General features: G+C 50.1%; 1 protein-coding gene across 3 annotated transcripts in view; it reads left to right on the top strand.

The window, feature by feature from the left end:
- EHMT1 (euchromatic histone lysine methyltransferase 1) overlaps positions 1-19,735 on the top strand; it is a 223,323-nt gene that overhangs the window by 85,345 nt on the left and 118,243 nt on the right. For all 3 annotated transcript variants that reach the window (XM_025359652.1, XM_025359650.1, XM_025359653.1), the window contains exons 2-3: positions 10,044-10,107; positions 15,030-15,586. In XM_025359652.1, coding sequence (XP_025215437.1) covers positions 10,044-10,107; positions 15,030-15,586 — 621 coding nt within the window. The remainder of the gene's footprint in view (positions 1-10,043; positions 10,108-15,029; positions 15,587-19,735) is intronic.

The raw sequence follows: 19,735 nt of genomic DNA, 5'->3' as shown, positions 1-19,735 counted from the left end.
AATAATATTGTCCTGTCAGCCGCAAGAATGAAATTCATTCAGTTAAAAATGTTGGGCTAGGCACGGTGGCTCACACCTGTAATCCCAGCCCTTTGGGAGACTGAAGCGGGTGGATCACTCGAGGTCAGGAGTTTGAGACCCGTCTGGCTGATGTGGTGAAACCCCATCTCTACTAAAAATACAAAAATTAGCCAGGCTCTAATTGATACGCGCCTGTAATCCCAGCTACTTGGGAGGCTGAGACAGGAGAATCTCTTGAGCCCAGGAGGCGGGATTCCGCCCCTGCACTCCAGCCTGGGTGACAGAGCAAGACTCGGTCTCAAAAAAAAAAAAAAAAAAAAAGGAAAAGAAGACAGAAAATGTTGACCTGGTAGAGTGGTACATGCCTGTAGTCCCACCTATTGGAAGGCTGAAGTGGGAAGATCTCCTGAGCCCAGGAGTTGGAGGTTGCAGTGAGCCGTGGTTGCACCACTGCACTCCAGCCCGGGTGACAGAATGAGACCCTGTTTCTACAAATGAATGAATAGCAAGTATGTATATGCTGCCTTTGTTTTTCCTACAGATTATGTTAAGTTGTGATTATTGCATGCTTATTTTATGATTACATTTAGAGGAAGAGACATACAAATAAAGTGATAGTGTTGTAAAAACTTGAAGCTTTTTATTTTAATCATGAAGAAAATCTCAGTTATGTAAACATATATCATCATGTGGAATAAAAAGGTTACTGTCTTCTGTGTTGCTAAAGAGAATTTGTGAGGTCACTAGCATGAACATAGCTACACACCAATATTTACCTAAAGAATATATTTATTTTATGGACTTGGCATGTGAGTATTTCTCCTATCCCTCTATCCCCTTTGGGTCTTATCTGAGCTGTGAACGTAACTGGGTGTCTCATGTCACGACAGCCTGTAGTGCCAGCCTCCAGGAGCTGCTCGCGTTCTTGGCCTCCACATCCCGCATGGGGATCCCGCACAGGGTCTGAGTTCTGCTTCACTGTCTGGGGAACCTTTTCCCCTTCAGTTTTTGTGTCTATCTGAACCCACCAATTAACATTTAAGGAAAAAACTTCACGAAGTGGGGAATATTGCTTTTTTCTCCAGCCACATCGGTGCCTTGGACAATATATTAAAGTGGGCATTTGGAAGAAGAGAATGTTTTCTAGAAGGATGGTGGAGTCTAGCTCGAGCATGTCAAGTGTGTGCTGAGGTGGGCCTCATTAGTCTGCTGTTCTGCTTTTCTCGAAAGGCTTGATTTGTTGCTGTTGTGACCCATTTTGATTGTGGTTTGGGTAGGTTTTGCACCCCTGCCATGCCACCCCACCCTCCCTACCATAGCATTTCATCACTTGACACTTAGATACTGTTCTAACTAGGATTTTGTTATAGGCTGTGGCATTGATGAGAATCTGGGTGGGTCCGTGAAGGAACTGTTCCTGTGATCAATTCTGGCTTTACAAGTCGTAGCTCTAGTTTTACTGTAAAAATGGCAGGTTTCTGGGTGTATTGGCTCGTTCTCACATTGCTATAAAGACATACCCGAGGCTGGGTAGTTTATATGGAAAAGAGGTTTAATTGGCTCATGGTTCTGTGGGCAGGCTGTATAGGTTTCTGCTTCTGGGGAGGCCTCAAGAAACTTAAAATCATGGCAGAAGGCCTAGGAGAAGCATATTTTCTTTTTTTTTTTTTTTTTTTTTTTGAGATGGAGTCTCACTCCGGCTGGAGTGCAGTGGCCGGATCTCAGCTCACTGCAAGCTCCGCCTCCCGGGTTCACGCCATTCTCCGGCCTCAGCCTCCCGAGTAGCTGGGACTACAGGCGCCCGCCACCTCGCCCGGCTAGTTTTTGTATTTCTTAGTAGAGACGGGGTTTCACCGTGTTAGCCAGGATGGTCTCGATCTCCTGACCTCATGATCCGCCCATCTCGGCCTCCCAAAGTGCTGGGATTACAGGCTTGAGCCACCGCGCCCGGCCCAGGAGAAGCATATTTTCACATGGCCGGCAGGAGAGAGAAAGCGTGAAGGGAGAAGTGCTGCACACTTTCCAAGAACCAGGTCTTATGAGAACTCACGCATGAGAACAGCAAGGGGGAGGTCCACCCCCATGATCCAGTCAGCTCCTACCAGGCCCCTCCCCCAGCACTGAGGATTACAGTTCCGCATGAGATTTGGGTGGGGACACAGAGCCAAACCATGTAATTTTGCCCCTGACCACTCCCAAATCTCATGTCCTTCTCACATTTTTTTTTTTTTTGAGATGGAGTCTCACTCTGTCACCTAGGCTGGAGTGCAGTGGAGCTCACTGCAACCTCCACCAGGCTCAAGTGATTCTGCTGCCTCAGCCTCCTGAGTAGCTGGGATTACAGGCGTGCGCCACCACGGATGTATAGATGATTTCCATACATCCTGTGAAATCTAGGTGGAGGCTCCCAAGCCTCAACTCTTGCCCTGTGCGCCACCCGCTGGGTTAACACCATGTAGAAGCCTTGGTAGCTGCCAGCTTGCACCCTTTAGGTCAGTGTCCTGAGACGTATCTGGGGTGCTTTCAGCCACCACTGGAGCTGAAGTGGCTGTGATGCTGGACACCATGTACTGAGGTTGCACAGAACAGCAGGGCCCTGGGCCTGGCCCACAAAACCATTCTTCTTTCTTAGGCCTCCAGGCCTGTGATGGGAGGGGCTGCTGCAGAGGTCTCCGAGGCATTTTCCCCATTGTCTTGGCTATTAACATTCAGCTCCTCATGGAAATTTCTGTAGCTGGCTTGAACTCCTTCCCTGAAAAACGGGCTTTTTTTCCTACCACATGGTTGGGCTGCAAAATTTCCACGCTTTTATGCTGTGCTTCCCTTTTAAATGTAAGTTCCAGTTTCAGATACTCTCTTCGTGCATGCACATGAGTGATACTGTTAGAAGCAGCCAGGCCACATCTTGACTGCTTTGCTACTTAGGAATCTCTTCCACCACATACCCTAAACCATCTCTCTCAAGTTCAAAGTTCCACAGGTCCCTAGAGCAGGGGCACAGCACCGCCTGTCTCTTTGCTGAAGCGAGAGCGACCTTTACTCCAGTTCCGAATAGGTTCCTCATCTCCGTCTGAGACCTCCTCAGCCTGGACTTCATTGTCCATATCACTATCAGCGTTTTGGTCAAAACCATTCAAAAAGCCTGTAGGAAGTTCCAAACTTCCCGTCTTCTTCTGAGCCCTTCAGACTGTTCGAACTTCTGCCCATTACCCAGTTCAAAGCTGCTTCGGTATCTTTATAGCAATGCCTCACTTCTCTAGCGCCAATTTTCTTTATTAGTCTGTTCTCACACTGCTATAAAGACATACCTAAGACTGGGTAATTTATAAAGAAAAGGGGTTCCTTGGACTGTATAGGCTTCTGCTTCTAGGGAGGCCTCAGGAAACTTACAGTCATGGTGGGAGGGCCAAGGGGAAGCGAGCACATCTCACCGGACCCTCAGGATGAAGAGAGAGCAAAGGAGGAAGTGCCACACACTTTCCAGCAACCAGATCTTGTGAGATCTATCACGAAAACAGCAAGGGGGACGTCTGCCCCCGTGGTCCAGTCACCTCCTGTCGTGCCCCTCCCCCAGTATTTGGGATTACAGTTCAACATGAGATTTTGGTGGGGACACAGAGCCAAACCATATCACTAGGTGTCTGTAAACAGTGAGGTTATGATATGACGTCAGCTCCGCAGCCTGTAGGGAAATGTGGGGGAGGGAGGAGCTCACCGAGCTCGGGACTTGGAGGGAAGGACTGGGCCGCTTGGTTCTCATAAACAAGCAGGACCAAGACTGGAGGCTTCTGGCCTTGCCCTGGTCGTAGATTCTGAGGATTTTCTGTTGGTTTTAATTTTAAAAAATAAGGACATTTAAGATAGTGGTTTTTTTTTTTTTTAAATTGTATTTAAGAAGAACAGAGTTTTAGAACTAAAATGAGTTCTGTATTTTTATTCAGAGAGGAGTATCCTTGGGTACACCCTTGGCCATTTGTCTTGGTCCTTCAGTTCAGTTTGCAAGAATCTTCATTATTGCTGCTTGGTGTCCTCTCTTTACTTTCATCCTTTTATCTTTTTATTTAGGATTTTGTATTTAAAAAGCCCTTTAATTGAAAGAAGCATCAGAATTCCTGGAAATCCCAGTCTCTGGGAGGGAATTTACCTTCCTCCTTCCTTCCCTCCCTCCTTTCCTTCCTGCCTTCTTTCTTTTCTTCCCTTTCCTTTCTTTCTTCCTCTCTTTCCTTCCCTCCCTCCTTTCTTTGTTCCTTCCTTCCTTTTATTTCTTTCCTCCTTTCCTTCCCTTCTTTCTCCCCTCCCTCCCTCCCTTTTCTATTTTTTCTTCTTTTGACAGGGTCTTCCTCTGTCGCCCAGGCTGGAGTGCAGTGGTCCAACCACGGCTCCCTGCAGCCTCGACCTCCTGGGTTCAAGGGAACCTCCCACCTCAGCCTCCCAAGTAGCTGGGATTACAGGTGTGTGCCACCACCTCTGGCTAATTTTTGAAAGTTGTTTGTAGAGATGGGGTCTCACTGTTTTGTCTAGGCTGGTCTCGAACTCCTGGGCTCAAGCAGTCCTCCAACCTTGACCTCTCAGAATGCTGGGATTACAGGCATGAGCCACTGCTCCGGCCTGGGAGTTCATTTAACTTGAGTTTGGAAGTCGGACATGAAATCTCCTGAAAGTTCTTGAGTTTGGGCAAATGTACTGAGGATAAGACGAACCTTCAAGGAACTGGATTTTTCTGGACTTGTCATAATGTGATTTTTAAGTGGCCAGTACTGAAGCCAGTGTTTCGGAGTTGGAATGTGTGCATGCTTCCTGTTCATGCTTTGCACACACTAGTTTTGTTCTCTTACCCGCCATCCTGGTGTCTACTCTACATTGTGCACAAATTGTGACACTAAAAACACAAGGTCTGTTGCTCAGGTGGAAATGGACGGGTGGTTTTGCTGGGCAGGCGCAGAGGTCGGGCTGGCTCTGTGGTTAGCAGGTGCAACCCACGTGGAAGGGGTGGAGGGGTCTCCTGACGGAGCGAGAAGCCCCAGGTCTGCTGTCCTCCCCGGGTAGGTTTGGAGTAGGCACTGCACTCTGTCTCTTGTTGCTGTGAGGTTGGGGGATGGCGCTAGAGGGCCATGGGATCTTGGGGCCCTAGAGGCCTGTGGCAGTCTTGGGGCTGTGGGGTCTGGACCAGCCCTGCCCTGGCACCTGTACTGACCAAGAGAGGCCCACGGTCCCCTCCTCTCCTCATGGCTCTGGAGCTCCTGTCAACCTCTGAAAAGTGAGTTGCAATGCCTCCCTCTCCTGGACTTCCGAATTGCGAGGTGGGGAAGGTCCAGGCCATTCTTCCTGGGGTGGACCTGGACCCCTGACCTCTGCCTGGGCTCCTCTGCCTCGTGGGTGGGGGGGCGTCACTAGGGGCGTGGCATCATCGGGGCGGGGCTGGGCTCTGCCAGTCAAGGCACACGGGGCCATGGCAGGGCAGGGCGCATGGAGCTGGCCTGGCCTGGGCGTCGGTGGGATCCTGGGCCGTCTGGGGGAGTTGCAGGTTGGGGCTCCTGAGGGAAATGCAGATGATTTTTTTCTGGAATTTCCTGGCCACGCTTCCTGGACTGGGCGGAGCTTCTGCGGTGCGGGATCTGAGTCCCTGCGGCTGGCTCCCTCCCGCTAGGTGGATGTTGTCAGTGGAAAGGTCTCGATTTAGGATACATAAAACACAGTTTTGTTTTAACTAATTCATTTCGTTTTGCTTAGATCAAGGAGAAGGAATAATGTGCTAGGCTGAATGATTGAGATGAGACAGCATTTCTGTCACTGTTACGAATAGGAGCTCTTCCTCTCCTTTTAAATTTATTTTTGACACGGAGTCTCGCTGTGTCACCCAGATTAGAGTGCAGTGGTGCGATCTTGGCTCACTGCAACCTCCGCCTCCCGGGTTCAAGCGATTCTCCTGCCTCAGCCTCCCGAGTAGCTGGGATTACAGGCGCATGCTACCACGCCCGGATAATTTTTATATTTTTAGTAGAGATAGGGTTTTGCCATGTTGGTCTCGAACTCCTGACCTTGTGATCCACCCGCCTCGGCCTCCCAAAGTGCTGAGATTGCAGGCATGAGCCAGCGCACCCAGCCTGTCATTTACATTTGTATTGTAAACTAATTTGTTCTTAATCGGGAGGTTTCATAAACTCCTAGAATCCATCAGCCCTAAGGAGACTTGGCAGCACTGCTCCCCGGGCTGTTCTCCGAAGCCAGCTTGTGATGCTTCAGCCCCGAGGGGCAGCCCCTGGGCCACAGAAGCAGCATCCCTTGCTAGGAGAAAACCTTCCCAAGCCTCCTGGAAGTCAGGAGAGGTCGTGGTTCTGGAGGAGAGGGTGGAGCTGCTGCCTTGCAGAACTTGCTCTATCTGCTTCTGCCGGGCCTCCCTCCTCCTCCTTGGGGTCCCCTTTTCCTTTCACCTCTGCCCTGGGCCGTCCTCAGCTGTCCCTTAATGGAAGGGAGCACTGGGGATGCTACCGACCAGCCAGAGGCGTCTGTGCTGTGTTTCTGGACCTAACACTGGTGTGAGGACTGGCTTGTTGGTCAGCGCTTGTCAGAGGATTCCTGAGTGCAGTTGAATTGGACACACAGCAGAATAGTGGATGATTCTAGACATTATTTGGTAGTGTGTTACATAGCATTCTTAAACGGTTTTTCAAAAGATTATACAACTTAATTTCATGGGTAGGATTTGTGGCTGGTGGTGGTGATAAGGACTGTGAGATGGAGTGGGGTTTGGCAGGTGCCTTCAGGAGGGGACAGCATGTGAGGGCCACAGCTCATGCCCGAAAATGTCTGTAGACCCCAGCAGCTTCACGAGGTCTGCCTGCCATGCTCCACCCGGGCTCATCTCAGGCCAGGAGACCTTGTCGGCAGAGCTGTGCCGTGGCGGGCAGGTGTCTTTGGTGGGCCTCAAGGCCCTAGTCTTAAAAGTATTGAGGGCCCCAGAGGGCTCTTTTTAATTGGGCTGTATCTAATGATAGATACTGTAAAAGAAATGAAAATTGAAAAGTTAAAAATCACATAATTTTTAAAAAACAATAAACACATAGCATTTTATTTACATGTTAGGGAAAACAGCAGTGTCTATGAAAAGTACTTTCTCTGAATGAAAAAACTCAGTTGGGTGGCATTGTTTTCCATGTTGGTCCGTCTCTGTCACGTCTGGCTAATCCAAGAGACAGCTGGATTTAAGATCAGCTTCTGCACCCAGCCTGAGGTGATACTGTCTGATAGGAGAAAATCTGGCCTTACACAGACTGTGGTTGGCAAGGGAGAAGTATTTTGATATCTTTTCAGATAATTGCAGCTGTTCTGCTTTGATACGGCACCAAGACTCAACAAGGTGAAACTGTGCCAGTGGCCTTCTTCCTCTGTGGCGTTAAAGCCCGTCTTGATGCATCTTTTGCCCGTGCGTGATTTTGAATATTAGGCACTGGGCGTTTGGGGAATGTTGGCTCACCTTGTTATGAAGATCTTCCCCATGTTGACACGTTTCATTATATGGTATCAAAAATCATAGTCACTAATGATACCTTTCATGTAATAAGAAAAGTCATAACTACGGGAAACTTTCAAGCTCGTAGGGACGGATACACATTTACGTGTGTTTCGAAAATTCAAAAGGTAGAGTTTTAACACTGGCAACAGATACTACTGGTTGTTTTCTTTGAGGCTCACTCTGTTTTGTGGAAATGTCTGCCAGATATCCAGGCCTGAGTGGCAAGTCCAGGCCTGAGTGGCAGGTCTAGGCCTGAGTGGCATATCCAGGTCTGAGTGGCATATCCAGGCCTGAGTGCCATGTCTAGGCCTGAGTGGCAAGTCCAGGCCTGAGTGGCAGGTCCAGGCCTGAGTGGCATGTCCAGGCCTGAGTGGCATATCCAAGTCTGAGTAGCATAGATTTTGCCAGTTGTTCTTTTAAGTGAAGATGCTCTATGAGTGAGGAAAGCTTCGGGTTCCACCCAGCCATTGTGCCTGGCCTGCTGCCTGCCCCCTTCCTCTGATGTAGAACACTGGAGAGCTGTGCTCAGAGGCCATCATCTCACTGCCTCATTCAGGGCGTTCTCAGGCGAGCCCCCCAAGTGCCTAGTGGTCAAGAGTTCAGTTGCTGGTGTACACTTTGGTGTCCTGACGTGGTCGATGCTAAGGGGCTGATACCCCCGCTTGGGTACCGTCTGCGCAAATATCAACACAGTGAAAAAGAAAATTGAGGTCCTAGTATTATTATGAAAATAGGTTTGACCTCCTGGACTCCTGGAAGGATTGCAGGGGTCCCCGGAGAACTCCTGTTGTGGGTAGGTGTGAAGAGTGCAGGCTGAGCTGGCTGGCATACAGCTGTGATGGACCAGGAAAGGTAGCGTGCCCTGCATGTTCGAGGGCTGGCACGAGCAGCTGGGCTGCCTGGCCCCGGCTTGGCAGTGGGAGATCGGGGGTGGGAGGTGGATACCTGGGCCTCCCTGCCTTACCGTGATGGGGCGGGCTGTGCACCGTTGCTAAGACCAGCTCCTGGGGAAGGTGGTGCAGTTAAGTCAGGTGTTACCAAGTCAGCCCGGAGGCCCCCAGGTCAGGGATCTGAGCCCCGAAAAGCAGTAACCACATCTGGGCACAGGTAGGGGCTGGCCTGGTGTCTGCTTTGTGGGGAGGAGGCGTCTGTTGAGAGGCCCCGTTGTTGACGTGTTTTCTCATCCAGACGCTGGGCACCCAGGTTTTTGCAGCCTCTTACACTTTTTACTTGTTGATAGTCAAAGATGGAAACAGGGCGTGGGTGGCCTCCTGCAGCTGTCTGACTGGCTGCTCCTGGTGACCTCGGGCAGGTCTCTGCATCTCCTCGTCTGGTCGCGGACTCCTGGAGCCCCAGGTGTGCCTCGCTCACTTGTTGCTGTTTTATCTGCCCCCGAGGCTTCCTGCCCACTTCCAGCTTCCAGTGGCCTCAGCACAGGGGTTTCTCCAGTATCACATCACCAGGCTGGGGTGTCAGCCTGACAGTTCCCACTTGCAGTCTGGCCTCTCAGACTGCCCAGAGCGGTCAGCAGCCCCCTTCCGAAGCCCCCAGCTGTGGGCGGGGCGTTTGCAGATTCCCTGCCGTCTCCTCATGGACTCCGTGGCCCTGCTTCTGCGTCAGGAGGGGCCTGGCTAGGAGTGTTTTTTGTGTTTATGTTCACTTCTCCAACCAGACTCGAAGCTTCTTGGAGGCAAGGATTTTTGTGTTAAAAAAAAAATTACATCCCAGTATCACCCAAGTGCAGTGACTCACACCTCTCATCCCAGGACTTTGGGAGGCCGAGGCGGGCAGATCACTTGAGACCAGGAGTTTGAGACCAGCCTGGCCAACATGGTGAAACCCCCATCTCTACTGAAAACACAAAAATTAGCCGGGCGTGGTGGCGGGCGCCTGTAGTCCCAGCTACTTGGGTGGCTGATGCCTGAGAATCACTTGAACTGTGGAAGCAGAGGTTGCAGTGAGCCGAGATCGCGCCACTGTACTCCAGCCTGGACAAGAGAGTGAACTCTGTCTCAACAAAAAAAAAAATTTTAAGAGGCCTTGTATAATATATAACTCTACATAGTAGATGCTTAATCTCAAAACATTTAGTGATTTAAGTTTCCTACTGAATTTTCTTGATTTATTTCTATAATTTTTTGTAGGAGGTTGGACATTTGAAATATGTGAGTTATTGTCAGCAGCAGAATGCATTTTGAAATAAATTGTAACATTCCTGTAACAGAGCCAAAATATTTCAGATATCTAATTATGTAAATAATACACGAATGTGTTCTTACTGTTAAAAAACTGTCTCCAAAAATAGAAATACAGGAGAAGTTTCCCTGGGCTGTATTCTGAATGTCAGTTCTTCTGGAGGCGACTGTAGCCAGCTGGCAGGAGGAGTGACTGTCCAGCAGCTCATAGTGAATGTTGTCACGAAGATTTTTTGACTTTTTCCAAATGATGTCCATTTGGAAAAGCGGCCTCCCGCTGAACCCGGCTGACGTCTGTTGTTTCTCTCTAACAGGCAGTTCCGGCGAGGGGGGAGCCTCAGCAGGATTGCTGTGTGAAAACCGAGCTGCTGGGAGAAGGTGAGGGCGGTGTGCACCGAGGGACAGGAGCAGCGCCTCCCTCCAGACTAGAAAACCTGCTGTTCTTCCTCTCTTATTTGTCCCCATCTTCTGACTTTCTTTGCTTTACCTAGGTTTATGTTGTAGTTTCTAATATATCCCATTCCTACATAGACACAGTTGCACAGACACACACAAAAGCTCTGCCGGAAAAGGAACACATTTGTCAAAGTATGAAAAGCAAAAATCCTGCATATCCTTGTCTTAAAGTACACCCAGAAAATTAAAAGTGAGTGGCCACACAAATGTTTATAGCAGCATTGTTCACGTCACCAAAAACCGGAGACACTCCGGTGTCCTCAGTTGATAAGGAGCTGGATGAACAGATTGTGGTGCATCCACACAGTGGGACAGCGGTCAGCGGCCCAGAAGAGCACACAGCGTGACTCACACCGCACCGTGGATGAAGCTTATGCACGGTTTGTTAAGTGAAGGAGGCCAGACCCAAAGGGCCAAAACTGCATGACTCCAATTTTATGGCAGAGACTTGGAGAACAGCAGTGGTCACCAGGAGGTGGAGGGAGCGGTATGGAAGCAAGTGTCTGCAGAGAGGCAGGGTGAGGGGAGTTAGGAGGAGGGGAGTTGGGGTGAGGGGAGTTGGCGGGGCTGCACCCCTCTGTAAGGCGTGGTGCACACGTGAGTCTTCAGGGTTCGTCTTCAGGGTTCGGATGTTGTTGCAGAGCTTGCACCACCAAGAGCGCCCCCAGGAAATGAGGGCACGTGGCACCAGACGCGCTGTGCTGTCCACAGTGAAGGGAGAGCTGTGTTCCGCTGGACCCATGAGGCTGGCGGCTGTGGGAGCAGGTCCGGCACAGGACTTGCCTAAGGCTCTCCCATCTGGAGCCCACACCTCTCCAGACAGCGAGCAAGGCCTGGCCCCTCATGGACTGTGGGCTGTGGCCCCTGCCATGTCCTTTCACCGTAGACGGCCTCTCTGTGCTTGTGGGTGCTTGTCCACCCACCGGCTGTGCACTGCTCTGACCGCTGCCTGCCTCTGCCGCCACTCCCAGCCGACCCTCCAGGGTTGCCCCCACCTCCCGTGCCATCCACCTCCTGCAGCCTGACTGGGTGTTTTCTTCCTATTCTTTGGCCCCTTCCTGTTGCCGACCTTTCCGTGTCTTTGAACTGTTTCTTCTGTTGGCTCCAGTGCCCTCCTGCTCTTCCCTCTTCTCTCCCTGGTCATACCTCCTTTGGCCTTTCTAGTGGAACTTGTTTCCTACATGACACCAGCTGCCACAGGCACCAGGTTATTCCATTACCCTTTAGGCTCTGCCTGTGCCCTGTTTCCTTACCCACTGCCGCTGAGCCACGGCCTGATGCACCCTGGGGGAACTGCTGGACCCCCACAGTGGCTGCCCCATCTTGCTTTCCCTGCAGCAGTTGTGAAGGGCTCCAGGTTCTCCACGTCCTCGCCACCATTTCTTAGTGTCTGTGGCTGTCCTGGCAGGTGTGAAGTGGCATCTCTTTGTGGTTTTGGTTTGCGTTTTCCTGATGGCCAGTGATGTTGAGCATCATTTCATGTGCTTATTGACCGCCTTTAGATCTTCTTTGGAGAAATATCTCTTCAGATCCTGTGATTTCAAATTGGATTGATTTTTATTGTTGAGTTTTCAGAGTTCTTTACATAAGCAGAAGTCCCTTATCAGCCATGGGATTTGCAGATATTTTCTTCCAGTCTGTGGCTTGTCTTTCCCCTTTCTTGATGATGTCCTTTGAAGTACAAATGTTTTTAATTTTGATGCAGTCCAACTTACCTGTTTTTTTTTTTTTCCTTTCAGTTGCTGGTGCTTTTGTTCTAACACCTAAGAAATCATTACTTAATAGAAGGTCACAAAGATTTACATTTGTTTTTTTTTCTTCTTGGAGTTTTATCTCTTTTATCTAGGTTTTCGATCAATTTTGAGTTAATTTTTGTCTGTGGTTTGAAGTGGGGGTCCCACTTTATTCTTTTGCAAGTTGATAATCAGTTGTCCCAGCGACATTTATGGAAAATACTTTTCTTCCCCATTGAATTGTTCTTGCACCCTCGTTGAAAATCAGTTGGCTTTAAATGTGAGAGTTTATTGTAGGATTTTCTTTTCTTTAGACAGGGTCTCCCTCTGTAATCCAGGCTGGAGTGTGATCATGGCTTACTCTAACCTCCATCTTCCTGGGCTCAGGCAGTCCTACCACCTCAGCCTCCCAAGTATGCTGGGACCATAGGTGTGAGCCACCACACCACACTAATTTTTTTTTTTTTTTTGAGACAGAATCTCGCCCTGTTGCCCAGGCTGGAGTGCAGTGGCGTGACCTCGGCTCACTGCAAGCTCCGCCTCCTGGGTTCACGCCATTCTCCTGCCTCAGCCTCCTGAGTAGCTGGGACTACAGGCACCTGCCACCACGCCCGGCTAATTTTTTATATTTTTTAGTAGAGACGAGATTTCACGGTGTTAGCCAGGATGGTCCCGATCTCCTGACCTTGTGATCCGCCTGCCTTAGCCTCCCAAAGTGTTGGGATTACAGGCGTGAGCCACTGCACCCAGGGTTTTTTTTTTTTTTTTTTAAAAAGAGACACTGTCTCCCTATGTTGCCCAGGCTAGTCTTGAACTCCTGGGCTCAAGTGGTCTGCTCTCTTCGGCCTCCCAAAGTGCTGGGATTACAGGCGTGAACCACCGTGCCTGGCCCATAAGTATTATATTTTTCAGTGATATTTTAAATAGAATTGTTTTAAAAATTCTTTTTCATTTTGATTGTTGATACTGTATAGAAATACAATTGATTGGGCACAGTGGCTCTTGCCTGTAATCTCAGCACTTTGGGAGGCTGAGGCAGGCGGATCACCTGAGGTCAGGAGTTCAAGAGCAGCCTGGCCAACATGGTGAAACCCCGTCTCTACTAAACATACGAAAATTAGCCTGACGTGGTGGCGGGCGCCTGTAATCCCAGCTACTCGTGAGGCTGAGGCAGGAGAATCACTTGAACCTGGGAGGCGGAGGTTGTGGTGAGCAGAGATCATGCCATTGCTCTCCAGCCTGGGCGACAGAGCTAGACTCCATCTTACAAAAAAAAAAAGAAATAAAATTGATTTTTGTATATTTATCTTACATCCTGTAACCTTGCTAAACTTGTTTATTAGTTCTAATAATTTATACTTCCTTGGGAATTTCTGTATAAAAGCTTGTGTCATCTTTAGGGCTCATTTGGTTTCTTCCATTCCAATCTGTATACCTTTTATTTGTGTTTCTTCCTTATGGCCCTACTTTGAATCTCCAGTACAGGGTTGAATAGAAGTGGCAAGACCGGACATCCTTGTCTGGTTTCTGATCTTAGGGAGAAAGCATCCAGGGTTTCACCTTTAAGTGTGATGTTAGCTGTAGGTTTTTCATAGATGCCCTATGTCAGGTTGAGGGATTTTTCTTTTCTTAGCAAACTGTTTGCTAAGTGTTTTGACCATGAAGGGGTGTTCATTTTTTCCTGTCTCATGAGATGCTTATGTGGTTTTGTCCTTTTGTTCTATTGATATTTGGCATATTAATTCATTAAGCTATTAAGCCAACCTTGCATTTCTAGGGTTAAATCCCCACTTGTTCATGGTGTTTAGTCCTCCTCACCAATTTTTTTTGTTGTTGGTGTTGGAGGGGAGCTGGATTCAGTTTGCTTATATATATATATATATATAAAATGAGATCTGTCACCTGGGCTGGAGTGCAGTGGTGCAGTCAGCTCACTGAAGCCTTCACCTCCTGTGCTCAAGCGATCCTCCTGCCACAGCCTCCTGAGTGTCTGGGACTACAAGTGTGCGCCTCCATGCCCGGCTAATTTTTTTATTTTTGGTACAGACAGAGTCTCACTATGTTGCCCAGGTGGGTCCTGAACTCCTGGGTTCAAGCGATCGTCCCTCCTTGGCCTCCCAAAGTGCTGGGATTATAGGCATGAGCCACTGCACCCAGCCTATAGATTCAATTTGAGGGGACTTGACAGCTTTGTAATGTCATACATTTAGGAGCATGAAATGCCCTCTATTTAACTTTTTTTTTCCCCCAACACACTGGCTTTGAGTAATCTTGGCAAATTTCCTAATACCCTTTGTAGTTTTCCCTACTTCTGTGAATGATACTTTCTTTCTTACATTTTCTAGGAAATGTTGATATAAGGAAATGCCTTTGATTTTGTAACATGATTTCAAATTCAGCAGTTGGGTTGTGCTCTTGTGTTTTACTTGCTTCTTGAGTCTGTTTTTAAGTAAATGATTGTGTCGACGCAGGTGGGAACACTCCGCCCCTCACATTCCTCTTTCCCTTTGGTGTCACCTGCACTGCCTGTTTATGTCAGACACTGGTAGTGGACATTGTGGTGATGTCATGGCGGTGGGAGGACATTGTGGTGACGTCGTGGTGGGGGGAGGACATTGTGGTGATGTCGTGGTGGGGGGAGGACATTGTGGTGGTGCCGTGGTGGGGGGAGGACATTGTGGTGATTCCGTGGTGGGGGGAGGACACTGTGGTGGTGCCGTGGTGGGGGGAGAACATTGTGGTGGTGCCGTGGTGGGGGGAAGGACACTGGTGGTGGTGTCGTGGTGGGGGGAGGACATTGTGGTGGTGTCGTGGTGGGGGGAGGACACTGTGGTGGTGTCGTGGTGGGGGGAGGACATTGTGGTGGTTTTGTGCCATGGTGTGGGGAGGACACTGTGGTGGTGTCATGGTGGGGGGAGGACACTGTGGTGATGTCGTGGTGGGGGGAGGACACTGTGGTGGTGTCGTGGTGGGGGGAGGACATTGTGGTGATTCCGTGGTGGGGGGAGGACATTGTGGTGGTTTTGTGTCATGGTGAGGGGAACAAATTGTGGTGGTGCTGTGGAGAGCGGGGCCTGCAGCCAGTGACACTCCTTTCTCCTCTGTTGGCAGAGACACCTATGGCTGCTGATGAAGGCTCAGCAGAGAAACAGGCAGGAGAGGCCCACATGGCTGCGGACAGTGAGACCAACGGGTCTTGTGAAAATAGTGATGCCAGCAGCCATGCAAATGCTGCAAAACACACTCAGGACAGCGCGAGGGTCAACCCCCAGGATGGCACCAACACACTAACCCGGATAGCGGAAAACGGGGTTTCAGAAAGAGACTCAGAAGCAGGGAAGCAAAACCACGTCACTGCTGATGACTTTGTGCAGACTTCTGTCATTGGCAGCAACGGATACATCTTAAATAAGCCGGCCCTGCAGGCCCAGCCCTTGAGGACTACCAGCACTCTGGCCTCTTCGCTGCCTGGCCATGCTGCAAAAACCCTTCCTGGAGGGGCTGGCAAAGGCAGGACTCCAAGCGCTTTTCCCCAGACGCCAGCCGCCCCACCAGCCACCCTTGGGGAGGGGAGTGCTGACACAGAGGACAGGAAGCCCCCGGCCCCTGGCGCCGACGTCAAGGTCCACAGGGCACGCAAGACCATGCCGAAGTCCGTCGTGGGCCTGGTAATTTTGTGTCTTCTCTTGCTGTTTCCTTTTTCCCATCTCTTTTGTTTTAATAACGGCAAATGGACTTTGGTGCATTGAGGAGAAGCCAGTAAGTGTCAGTGGTTATCTGATAGGGCCCGTGAGGAGCTAGGAGAGGGCTGGGTGCAGTGGCTCACGGCCGTTATCCTAACACTTTGGGAGGCTGAGGCGGGTGGACTGCTTGAGCCCAGGACTTTGAGACCAGCCTGGGCAGTGTGGCAAAACTCAAATAGAAAATTTTGTAAAAAATGCAAAAATTAACTGGGCATAGTGGTGCGCACCTGTAGTCCCAGCTACTCAGGAGCGTGAGGTGAGAGGATTGCTTGAACCTGGGAGGTGGAGACTGCAGTGAGCCCAGATCACCCCACTGCACTCCACCTTGGGCAGCAGAGTGAGACCCTGTCTCAAACAAACAAACAAAAAAACAAAAAGGAGACACTGCTGATGCCTCATGCGTGAGTGACAGAGCTGAGTGATGCCAGGTGATGCCTCGCTTCCTTCTTGGGCTTTGCTCTTCTCACAGGGTTCTGTTGCCGTCTGTAGAAACGTGTGTCAGACACTTTCAAGGAGGCCACTGACTCTTCTGCTTTGGACTTTGGGGCTTTCACTCCAGCTAGGGAAGACTCAGCACTCACTCTGTTTCATTGAGAAGTGAATAGAAATGAACTTGGTTAGGGCCAGAATGTGACAGAAGTGAGGGGCAAAGGGCCACCTGGACATGCCCAGGTCTCCCTCCCTACCCTGAGCTGCTGGGCTCAGACTTACCTTGAGAGCAGAATAGGTCTTGAATCCTGAGCGCTTCACACACAAGGTGTGCCTGCCCCTCACACACACTATGCTGATTTTCACACACAGGGCACGCCTGCCCTTCACACACACTATGCTGATATTCACACACAGGGCGCGCCTGCCCCTCACACACACTATGCTGATTTTCACACATAGGGCTCGCCTGACCCTCACACACACTATGCTGATTTTCACACACAGGGCGCGCCTGACCGTCACACACACTGTGCTGATTTTCACACACAGGGCTCGCCTGATCCTCACACATACCATGCTGATTTCACACACAGGGCACGCCTGCCCCTCACACTATGCTGATTTTCTCACACAGGGCTCGCCTGACCCTCACACACACTATGCTGATTTTCACACACAGGGCTCGCCTGACCCTCACACACACTATGCTGATTTTCACACACAGGGCTTGCCTGATCCTCACACATACCGTGCTGATTTCACACACGGGTCGCCTGACCCTCACACACACCGTGCTGATTTTCACACACAGGGCGCGCCTGACCGTCACACACACTGTGCTGATTTTCACACACAGGGCTCGCCTGATCCTCACACATACCATGCTGATTTCACACACAGGGCACGCCTGCCCCTCACACACACCGTGCTGATTTAACACACAGGGTACACCTGACCCTCACACGCACCGTGCTGATTTTCACACACAGGCCGCGCCTACCCCTCACAACGTACTATGCTGATTTTCACACACACAGCACAGCTGCTCCTCACACACACTGTGCTGGACTCATCCCCATCTCTTACATGGTGCATACACGATCCAGGTTTTCAAAGTGTGCACAGTGCTTTTAATGTGCTCTCTCTGTTTGATGTGAATTTGAGTGTAAGTTCCAGGTTTGTGATCACATTCCCATGGAATTTTCTCTCTCTGACATTGCTGGTGAACATTCTGAAGGCACTTTCTTGTCCTTTGTAGATTATTTGCTCTTTCCTCTTAGCCACTGTTCAGGGCTTCACAGCCCCAGCTTGGAGGTTTTGTGTCTTCAGCTCCAGAAGAATGCTCTGTATTTTTCTTTCCGTTTTCTTCCCATGGAGCTCCCCTTAAATGGCTGGCTCTTCTGTCCCCCTGGGCAGCTCTCTGCCTGTTTCCAGCTTCCTGATTGGTTCCTCAGCCCTTCTCCTTCTTGCTGTTCATCCCATATATTGATATAGTTTATTTTGACATGTATTTTTTTCACGCCCAGTATCTCTGATTAGTTCTCTGTTTTTTTGTTTTGTTTTGTTTTGTTTTGTTTTTTGAGATGGAGTCTCGCCCTGTCACCCAGGTTGGAGTGCAATGGTGCAGTCTCAGCCCAGTATAATCCCCGCCTCCCAGGTTTAAGTGATTCTCCTGCCTCAGCCTCCTGAGTAGCTGGGATTACAGGCACACGCCACCACACCTGGCTAATGTTTGTATTTTTAGTAGAGATGAGGTTTCACCATGTTGGCCAGGCTGATCTTGAACTCCTGACCTCAGGTGATCCGCCCGCCTCGGCCTCCCAGAGTGCTGGGATTACAGGTGTGAGCCACCGTACCCGGCCTGATTAGTTCTTTTAATTTAAAAAATACTGTTCTGAATTTTGTCTTGCCTTATCTTTCAAAAGATGGTGATTATCGTTCTTCTATAATCTCTGTTGTAAATTCTGATTCCTCAAGTGGGGGTTCTCTTGGACTTGACACCACCTGTTTGTGATTTTTTTTTTTCCTCTCAGGTTTAGCTTTTTTCTCCCCCCAGGGTGTCTCCACCTTTGTTTCTGTCATAATATCTCAGCCTGACTGTGAGTGCTGTGTGTGTGTTCTGTGGCCTGCCTGCAGTGGCCACAGTGGGTGGTGGGCGCGCTGTGGGGCTGGACTGCTGGCTCAGGGGCAACGGCTGCCGGGTGTTGCGTCCTCTCCTGGGACAGAGAGGGCAGGTGCCTTGTGGTGCCGACAGCTGCCCTAGCCCTGGGGCTTCTCCACTCCTAGGCTGGCCGGCCTGACCCGACTTCAACCTTTTGCAGTATTCTTCTCTACATGACAAAGCTTTAGAAAATCTTAAAAATAATGACATTGTCACAGGAAAGTGCAAAAATACCTTTCACCAAGCTTTCCTCAGTGGTGATGTCTTTGATAACTAAAGGACAATGTCAGACCCAGGACACTGACATTAGTAAAGTCCGTGGGGCTTACTTAGTTTCACCATCACCTGTGCGCACGTGCATCACGCGCAGGGTGTTCTGTGCAGTTTACTGTGTGTGGACGTGCAGAACTACCACCACAGTCGAGATGCCGAACCCCCTTCACACCAGGGCACAGTCGAGAAGTGGAACCCCCTCCACACCAGGGCACAGTCGAGATGCGGAACCCCCTTCACACCAGGGCACAGTCGAGATGCTGAACATTCTCCACACCAGGGCACAGTCGAGATGTGGAAGCCCCTTCACACCAGGGCACAGTCTGAGATTGCAAACACTCTCCACACCAGGGCACAGTCGAGATGCGGAAGCCTCTTCACACCAGGGCAGTGTCAACATTAGAACCCCCTTCACACCAAAGCACAGTCGAGATGTGGAACACCCTTCACACCAAGGCCCCTGACGTCACCCTGTGTAGCCGCCAACCAGACCTGAACCTGTGGCAGCCTCAGGTTTGCATGATCCAACATGTCCGGCCTATTTCTGATTTTATATAAATGGAATTACAGTATATGCAACCTTTTGAGAGTAGCTTTTGTCATTCAGCTTAGTTCTCTTAAGATCCATCCAAGTTACGTCTCATTAGCCCATCCTGTTCTCTGCTGAAGCTTTGGTGTTCTGTGGGGTGTGGACAGCCTTGTACGCGGGCACTCACCTGCTGAAGGACACTGGGCATTTTTACTTTAGAGCCGCTCGAACATTTATGTACACATTTTGGAAATAAGATTTATCTCTCTGAGTCAAATACACAGGAGCATAATCACTGGGTTGTATGGCCTTTGGGTGTTTAGTTTTATGAGGAAATTGCGGAACCGTGCTCCAAAGTGGCTGCATTTCACATGCCCACCAGCGGTGTTGCAGGGGTCGGCTTTCTCCCGTCTTCACCGGCGGCGTCCTCTCCCGACGCGGGCGTTAGCTCTTACCCGCTTTTTATTTAGCCCTTCTGTTGGATGTGCTGGTGTTTCCTTGAGGCTTCAGCTGCGCATCCTGTGACTGCTGATGGGGAGCGTCTTCTCCCAGACTTCTCACACACACCCCTCCCACGCCGCTCACCCTGACCCTCCCACGCCGCTCACCCTGACCCTCCCACGCCGCTCACCCTCACCCTCCCACGCCGCTCACCCTCACCCTCCCACGCCGCTCACCC

The sequence above is a fragment of the Theropithecus gelada genome, chromosome 15, assembly GCF_003255815.1.
Source record: "Theropithecus gelada isolate Dixy chromosome 15, Tgel_1.0, whole genome shotgun sequence".
Classification (NCBI taxonomy): Eukaryota; Metazoa; Chordata; class Mammalia; order Primates; family Cercopithecidae; genus Theropithecus; species Theropithecus gelada.
Note: the sequence above shows the minus strand (reverse complement) of the source record. Positions and strands in the feature narration are given on the sequence as shown.